The sequence below is a fragment of the Octopus bimaculoides genome, chromosome 4, assembly GCF_001194135.2.
Source record: "Octopus bimaculoides isolate UCB-OBI-ISO-001 chromosome 4, ASM119413v2, whole genome shotgun sequence".
NCBI lineage: Eukaryota > Metazoa > Mollusca > Cephalopoda > Octopoda > Octopodidae > Octopus > Octopus bimaculoides.
In genome coordinates this window covers 15,737,029-15,746,343 of record NC_068984.1, presented here as the reverse complement: position 1 = coordinate 15,746,343, position 9,315 = coordinate 15,737,029, and the positions used below count along the sequence as shown (strand labels likewise).

The window sequence follows — 9,315 nt, the reverse complement described above, 5'->3', positions numbered from 1 at the left end:
GTATGAAGAAGTTGATGTATTTATTTCTTCACTTTTGTTTGCAGAGGTTGAGTAATATAGACCTTCTCCTAATGATAAATATATCTTTATTGGTAAAGACCCACTTTGGTCATGAACGACCATGGAATTGCACCTAGAAAGTTCCCCTCCGAGGCACAAGTTTGGGCAAGGTTGTTTATGGAAGACCAGCAGTCGCCCATGCATACCAGCCTCCCTTCTCTACACAACCAATGTTATCCAAGGGAAAGGCAGAGGCCAATACAGTTTGGTACCAGTGATGTTGCAACTCATTTCTACAGCTGAGTGAACAGGAGCAATGTGAAATAAAGGGTCTTGCTCAAGAACACAACACACAGCCTGGTCCAGGAATCGAACTCACTACCTTATAATTGTGAGCTTGATGCTCTAACCACTGAGCCACGTGCCTTCACCAGTGGTAGCAACTTTCACCTAATTAAACAGACCTGTAGAGTAATGAATTGTATCCAAAAGTAGGCCTAAAGACTGATAGCTTTAAATTTAATGAAAATAATGCAAGATTTTTAACCACTTGGTCAACATACTTTCTTTGACAATATATTGAGAGAAGAAAGTTTTAGGAATATTAAATACCTTATATAATTAGTTATTTTTTCATGCTGCGTTTTTTCTTCTTCTTGAGGTTGAGTACGTTTGTGTTTCTTCTTACGAGCAATGTCTTTCATGACATTGTAGTCTTTTTCTTGTTTCTTGAAATCTGCTAAAAGTATTTTCTTTTGTTCTTCTAACTTATCAATTTCTAAAAGAAAAAGGTAAGGAAAAAAAAAAAAGAAACAAGAAAAAAATGAATTAAATAAACTTGCATTAGCAGTGTGGTACAATCATCTCTCTAGGGGAGACAACAAACACTGTCAGGATTTCTGCTTAAACCAATATTGAAGAAGTAGGTAGTGAAATGGGACCATTATCATCATCATCGTTTAACGTCTGCTTTCCATGCTAGCATGGGTTGGACGATTTGACTGAGGACTGGTGAAACCAGATGGCTACACCAGGCTCCAATCTGATTTGGCAGTTTCTACAGCTGGATGCCCTTCCTAACACCAACCACTCAGAGAGGGTAGTGGGTGCTTTTTACGTGCCACCGGCACAAAGGTCAGTCAGGCGGTACTGGCAATGGCCACGCTCAAAATGGTGTATTTTATGTGCCACCCGCACAAGAGCCAGTCCAGGGGCACTGGCAACGATCTCGCTCGAAAGTCCTTACACATGCCGCGGGCACAAGTGCCAGAAAGGCGACGCTGGGCATGGAAAATAAATGATGTGTATTAAAGTGATCCTGACAGAAAAGAACCAATGAAAGCATGAGACGAAGTGATGAAGCTCCAGATAAATGCAATGATGTAGGAGCAAGGTGAGTGGTTATGTGCTGTATTTTAGTCACATCCTGGCTGAGTAAATGTAAAGCATTCCAGTGGTAACATTCCCATCATTTTTAAAGAAAGCTTGTCTAGGACCACATTATCAAATGTGTCTTACAATTTTTAAGATGGTAAGATAGGATTTTAAGGGAAATTCATCTGCTATTTTTAGCAGATTGGCTTCCTCATTAATTCATCATTTTACAGTATTAAAAGCGTCAAGCACATTCATAAGACTTCTATATTTATTTTAAGTGTAAGTTCTCTTGACAATAAATTAAAAGAAAATAGCAAAGAATACACAAAAGACAAGGACTATTTTTAGTTGATCCTTCACAATATGAACTGTTTTCCATCAAATTTTACTTTTTAAATATTTCAAGCTATCTAATTTAGTGAACAAACTGGTGTTTTAAATAAAAAGAAGTAAGATCTCATTTTTACACAAAACTGCTTTATCAATTAGTAGATACAGCAACAACTGAAAAATTTATCAACATAATATTTAATATTTCTTCCCTGAGATATAGTTAAAGTATTATTCCAAGAAATGTTAAAAAAGAAAAAAAAACAGCTTACCTGAATGCAGTTCTTTAATGCTTTTCTGTAAGAACACTGAACGTTTTTGTTTTTCTTCTTCTTTATCCCGAAGGTGATGAATTTTGTGATAGAAGTCCTAGAAAAAGAAGTGAATACAGTCCTATATTTAAGATTCTTCTTTATGGTAAAAAATGTAATTTGTCTATAGTGCTACCTTCTGACACTAATGCTAAAATTATAAGGATTTAATTGGCAATTAACTTGTTTTAATTTGTGAAATTTTAAAATTAAATTAATCTTTGTCTTTATGATGGGATAACAAAGTCCCAGATTTAGAACATCTTAAATCAATTTGATTGAGTCAATCAATATATTTTATCACTTTGTGTAATTCTACGAATGGCATCTCAATGAAATTGTGTGCATAAAATATTACTGACATTAGACAAAAAAATTAATATATTTTTTGTTTATAATGTCAACATTATAAGTTTCACGCTACTATATATGCATTTTCTAAATTCCATTTCTAAGTTCTATCTCATTTAATAAAATAAATAATTGCTTTTAGTTCACTAGCATATATTTCTTCAACATTGCTGTTGGCACTCCGTCACTTACGACGTCGAGGGTTCCAGTTGATCCGATCAACGGAACAGCCTGCTCGTGAAATTAACATGCAAGTGGCTGAGCACTCCACAGACACGTGTACCCTTAACGTAGTTCTCGGAGAGATTCAGCGTGACACAGTGTGACAAGGCTGACCCTTTGAATTACAGGCACAACAGAAACAGGAAGTAAGAGTGAGAGAAAGTTGCGGTGGAAGAGTACAGCAGGGTTCGCCACCATCCCCTGCCGGAGCCTCGTGGAACTTTAGGTGTTTTCACTCAATAAACACTCACAACGCCCGGTCTGGGAATTGAAACCGCGATCCTATGACCACGAGTCCGCTGCCCTAACCACTGGGACATTGCGCCTCCATTTCTTCAACATAGTACTACACAAATATTTCTTATTTATGATCTCTGTTGACTTGATTTAGACAAAATGCATGTAAAAAGGTATACCTTGCACAGACTTTCTATTGACTAATCAGAAACAAGTAATTAAATTAAATTTAATTAAATCAAACACTCTTGTTTAAGTTTGAAAAATTTTGTTAATGTTAACAAATGAATCAATGCTGAATAACTAGTAACCAAACATAGAATAATACTGGAACAATACTCTCAATGGAGTTTTTAATTCTTCCCTTTAACGGCAAATCCCTTAGTTTTTAAATTTGTAAATGAATGGGACAAAGTGAAAGTAAAAAGATAGACTAACAAGTAATTCTTTAAAATTCTTTTATCACTGTATTTCTTTCAAAATACACAATTCGGAAAAGAATGAAAAAGTTACTAAAATAACTTTGTCCTTATTAAGTTGGTGTTATATATGAAATTTTGAGGAAAGATTTTAATTTAAATCACTTTAAAAGAGGCAGTTTGTACCATGGAACCAGAGGTAGCCTTGAACATGTTGGAGACCCCCTTCGGTTACGAATGACCATGAGATTGCACTTAGAAAGTTACCCTCCTAGACACAAGTCCAGGCAAGGTTGTTTATGGAAGACCAGCAGTTGTCCATGCATACCGGCCTCCCCTCTCCACGCCACCTGTGTTATCCAAGGGAAAGGCAAAGGCCTATACAGATTGACACCAGTGACATTGCAACTCATTTCTACAGCTGAGTGAACTGGAGCAACATGAAATAAAGTGTCTTGCTCAAGAACACAACATGCAGCCCGGTCCGGGATTTGAACTCACAACCTCACGATTGTAAGATTGACGCTCTAACCACAGAGCCATGCGCCTTCATTAGCCTTGAGCAGGTTGGTATCAAAAGTATTATGCTCCTTAACAAGGCACATAACTCTGCTTACTTAGGTCTCGAGTAACTCTTATTTTAAAGTGAAGTTACTCGTAGGAGACGTGGCTTACTTTAAAAAACGTCACTTCCTATATATAACCCAATTTGTAAAACCATCCTGCCAATTCTAAGGTGAAAAAATTGATAACAAACTTATATAAGTAAAAGGATTTGATAAAATAATGGGATTTTAGTTTAACAGTACAGATAATTTGAGAAGATTCCTATACACACATACAGAAAAAAAAAAAAAAAAAACTTACATCATTTTCTTTGCGTTTTTTTGTCTGTTGTGCCCTGAGTTCATCAATTTCCTTCTTTTGTGCCCTATAGTTCCTATAAAACATGAATACCAGAAATTAACATCAGAAATGCACTTGACCAAAAACTTCTACAAATCTTGTGATATGCACAAAAGAAATAAAATCATGTGAGTGGCCCTTCTGTGGCTGTGGTCTCAGATGTTAGTGTAAAGTATCAGCACTGTCCCAAATGTGGGTGCAATACTGTATTGGGAGTTCCACTGTTGCCAGTGCCCCTGGACTGGCTCTTGTGCAGGTGGCACGTAAAATACACCATTTTGAGCGTGGCCGTTGCCAGTACCGCCTGACTGGCCTACGTGCCGGTGGCACGTAAAAGCACCCATTACACTCTCGGAGTGGTTGGCGTTAGGAAGGGCATCCAGCTGCAGAAACTCTGCCAAATCGGATTGGAGCCTAGTGTAGCCATCTGATTCACCAGTCCTCAGTCAAATCGTCCAACCCATGCTAGCATGGAAAGCGGATGTTAAATGATGATGATGATGATGAATAGAAAACGGAGGCTGGAGTATTTTCTCATTCTGACAGAGCAAAGCCAGATTTTGTAATGATATTTATGTTGAGGATGTGTGTCCACCAGAAAAGATCCTTGATAATAGTATGGCGTAACCTTTGTTTCAGGATCTTCATGTTTAGGAGGGATGTTTAGGAATGTTTAATTAAGAAGGTAGGTGCAGATGTAGCAGTAGGCAGAGGCTTGGTTGTATACTTAAAAAGCTTGCTTCCAAACCATGTGGTTTCAGGTTCAGTCCCCTGAACAACATTTTAGGCAAGGATATTCTATTATAGCACCAGGATAACCAAAGCCTTATTTCTTTACTGCCCACAAGAGGCTACACACAGAGGGGACAAACAAGGACAGACGAACGGATTAAGTCGATCATATCGACCTCAGTGCGTAACTGGTACTTATTTAATCGACCCTGATAGGATGAAAGGCAAAGTCGACCTCGGCAGAATTCGAACTCAGAATGTAGCAGCAGACGAAATACCGCTAAGCATTTTACACGTCGTGTTAATGTTTCTGCCAGCTCGCCACCAGGATAACCAAAGCTTTGTGAGTGGATTTGGAAGATGAAAACTGAAAGAAACCTAGTGTGTGTATGTGTCCATTTGACTTAACATCACATGATAGCTGTAAACAAGCATCACCATCATACAAGTAATGTTATTCATTTCTAGTCTTCCATGGAAAACCTATTTAGCCGTGGAGAAATATTACCTTGCTTGGAAACAGGTGAGGATTGACGAGAAGAAGGTCGTCTGTTCACAAATTCCATCCGACCCACGCAAACAAATAAAAGTGGACATTAAAAACGATGATGAACTTATTCTACATTGTTTTATAACTGATGTCCAGTGATTGTTGAGTTCTTTCCCTTGCTTAAGGTGAATGTTGACTTGCCACATTAATTTATTAACAGTCTTCCTGATACATAATAACTACTACTAGTACTAATTACAAAGGAGAACATCAAATTTCAGCAGCTGTTTCTTAGAAGTGTGGGCAAATAGTCAAATGTGTAGCAAGAAATGCCATATGTCACAAATGTGAGATAAATGCAATTATTCTCAGGTGCACAGGCGCAGGGGTAGCTGTGTGGTAAGTAGCTTGCTTACCAAATACATAGTTCCGGGTTCATTCCCACTGCGTGGCATCTTGGGCAAGTGTCTTCTACTATAGCCTCAGGCTGACCAAAGCCTTGTGAGTGGATTTGGTAGACGGAAACTAAAAGAAGCCCGTCGTATATATATATGTATGTATGTGTGTGTGTGTATGTTTGTGTCGCTTGACAACCGATGGTGGTGTGTTTACATCCCCGTAACTTCCGCGAGTCCGCTGCCCTAACCACTGGGCCATTGCGCCTCCACAGGACATCATTATACAACAGGTAATCAACCAATCTGCAATGCATTAATTTTTTCAATTTTGTTGAGGTATTCAGCTTTATAAAAAACATTTGTTGTTTTGTCGACTTGTTAATAAAGAAACCCCATAACTAATTCAAGGGAGGAAAGGAGGGAGAGAGAGAGAGAGAGAGATGATTTTAAGCCATGTACTGAGAGAGGGTAGAGTATGGTGATAGGAATAGATTTATTTTGTGGAAGACAATATGAAAGGATCAGGAGAGAAAAGAGAAAGGATTGGTGTCAAGGGTTAATGTGTGACGGAGAGAGAGAGAGAGATAGAGAGAGAGAGAGAAAAGTATAGAGTAGTGTAGGCGATGGTGTGGGTTGTGTAGTCGGTATCCAGTGTTATCCCACATTCATTATCATCATCCACATTTAGCATCCATTTTCCAAGCTGGACAGTTTGACAGGGTCTGGCAAGCTGCAGGGCTGCATCAAGCTCTGTCAGCTTTGACATGGTTTCTATGGCTGGGTGCCTTTCCTAATGCTGAAAGGCAAATATGGGTGGTAAGTGTGGGAAAAAGGGACTATGAAAGATAGAAAGAGATGAAGCTGCCAAGAAACCATAAAGGGTTATGGAAGGAAAGCAAGGTGGATGGGTTAGTTAAATATATACACATATTAAAACTTCAATATAAAGTTATACATACGCTAAAGGTTTCTTAGATCTCTTCAAGCTGTCTATCTCTGCAACAATTTTTTTTTCTTCACGAAGTGTAAAGTTGTTACAGTTTAATTGCCGCTCCAAATTCCTATTGATTAAGCAGATGTACAAAATATAACATTTATAAAATTATGTTCACAATAATTAAACAACAGCTAGCGCAATCTAAACATGGTACAGCACTAAATGTATAACAACATGATTAGGTAAAAAGCAACATTTAACTGGTGCTGATGTAAAAAAAATTATATAATCTATATTATATCGTGATGGCACCTGTGCCCAGTGGTGCCTTTCTGGCACTTGTGCCCGCGGCATGTGGAAGGACTTTCGAGTGAGATCGTTGCCAGTGCCCCTGGACTGGCTCTTGTGCGGGTGGCACATAAAATACACCATTTTGAGCGTGGCTGTTGCCAGTACCGCCTGACTGGCCTTCGTGCCGGCGGCACGTAAAAGCACCCACTACACTTTTGGAGTGGTTGGCGTTAGGAAGGGCATCCAGCTGTAGAAACTCTGCCAGATCAGCTTGGAGCCTGGTGTAGCCATCTGGTTTCACCAGTCCTCAGTCAAATCGTCCAACCCATGCTAGCATGGAAAGCGGACGTTAAATGACGATGATGATGATGATGGTGATTTAAAAAGATTTTTTTCTTACGTTACTTGTTAACAATTCAAAAAAAGGGAGATTTTACACATTGTCTACTGACAAAGGTCTGACAAGAGAGGTTGTTAAGGAGTGGGAGTAGTCGACCTCAGGTGCAAGTGTGAAGGGTCACAAAATTTCCTCAAATTTATACTATTCCTGTTAATTAAGGTAGTGGGGAACCCCAAGGTGTCTTTGCTTTCAGGCAGTAGCCATCATCTTGTTCAGTGCATTGTCAGAGCATAGTCTCAAGAAATCCATATTCTTCCCAGTTTAAGTACTAAGTTCTAAGTTAGCAGTATTTTGTCTTGGATACCTTGTAGAACTTTCCAAAATCCCAGAATGTATGTCAATATTTTACAGTCAGTCCTCACTTACTAGCCTAACTTCAATAAGACATTACATGAAGCAAAATCTGATTCAGAGAGAGAATTTATTAAGGTTTAACTCTTTAGCATCCAAATTACTTTGTCAACTGTAAAGCTTATTTATTCACATTGCTTTGTATTAATTGTGGATTATGTTGTGGTTTTGAGATTTTTACAATGTGATTGTTTACATTTAGAATGACATTGTAGGGCGGGTGTGAAAGGCCAGATCTGACTGGTTTGAACATAAAACAGGTAGAACATCTTGACCTGATATAGCCAGTTTAAATGCTAAAGGGTTAAAATAAATTAAATTTGCTTATTTATTTTGCTCATAAATATTATATAAAAGGAAAGAAAAATAAAACAGAAAGAAAAGATTACACATACTTGATAGCTTCATTTATCTTGTTTTCATTCTTGTACGTTAAACCTGATTGCAAATTTGATAAGGTATTGTTCTGAAAACAGGAATGAAGAAATGAAAAACAACAATTACAACAATAATGTTGAAGTAAGATAATAAAACCTAAAAGTAAGAGAAAGAATTTTGAAAACATCCATGAAATTAATGAGGATTACAAATATATCTTTATAACCAAAACAAAAAATTCACACACATACACGAACATACACACACCAGGATGAAAATATTAGTGTGCAAAACATTTTACCATAGCCATTACCTTGTTTGTTTGCTCAAGTAAATCAATATATTTTCAGTGTGAATATAATTCCAAATTAATTTACATTTAATATTGATTTTATATTTTGGTTGCTTCAACCATTGCACTTCAGATATGCTGGGACACCATCTTCAATGCTTAAGTGAACCAAATGACCCCAATGCTCATTTTAAGTCTGGTACTTATTCTATTGTTCCCTCTTGCTGAACCACTAAGTTAAGGGGATGTAAACAAACCAACACTATCTGTCAAGTGGTGGTAGGTGACAAACACAAAAAGGCACAACCATATAATGAACCTCCACACAGTTACCATCAACGAACAATGGTCAGCCCAGGACTATTGTAGAAGACACCTTCTCAAAGTGTCAAGCAGGACTGAATCTGAGAGCACATGATTGCAAAGCAAGTTTCTTAACCACACAGCCATGTCTGTACCCTATTAATCATCATCATCATCGTTTAACGTCCGCTTTCCATGCTAGCATGGGTTGGACGATTTGACTGAGGACTGGTGAAACCGGATGGCAACACCAGGCTCCAATCTAATTTGGCAGAGTTTCTACAGCTGGATGCCTTTCCTAACGCCAACCACTCAGAGAGTGTAGGGTTAGGGTTAGGGTTTAATATTAATTTTTTTTCCTTACAAAGGCACCATGCCTCAGATGTAGGGAAAAGGGTCCAGTGAATTAGACTGGTACATATTTAATCAACCCTAGAATGATGTTACATAGTGGTGGTCACGGCAGGATTCGAACTCAAAGCATAAAAGTACACAAATACTGCAGACATTTTATCCATCACTCTATTTATTCTATCAATACACCAACCTTTTTACAATATTTCTGTAATGTTAATATCAATATCCAACAA

The 9,315-nt window shown here is 37.9% G+C and overlaps 1 protein-coding gene across 3 annotated transcripts in view; it reads right to left on the bottom strand.

Moving 5' to 3' along the window:
- LOC106877082 (uncharacterized) overlaps nucleotides 1–9,315 on the bottom strand; it is a 104,694-nt gene that overhangs the window by 12,650 nt on the left and 82,729 nt on the right. For all 3 annotated transcript variants that reach the window (XR_008263869.1, XM_014925881.2, XM_014925872.2), the window contains 5 exons: nucleotides 8,148–8,218; nucleotides 6,733–6,834; nucleotides 4,115–4,187; nucleotides 1,980–2,076; nucleotides 613–778 (listed from right to left, as the gene is read on the bottom strand). Coding sequence is in view for 2 of the 3 variants with exons in the window: in XM_014925881.2 (XP_014781367.1) it covers nucleotides 613–778; nucleotides 1,980–2,076; nucleotides 4,115–4,187; nucleotides 6,733–6,834; nucleotides 8,148–8,218 (509 nt within the window). In the remaining variant the exon portion in view is untranslated. The remainder of the gene's footprint in view (nucleotides 1–612; nucleotides 779–1,979; nucleotides 2,077–4,114; nucleotides 4,188–6,732; nucleotides 6,835–8,147; nucleotides 8,219–9,315) is intronic.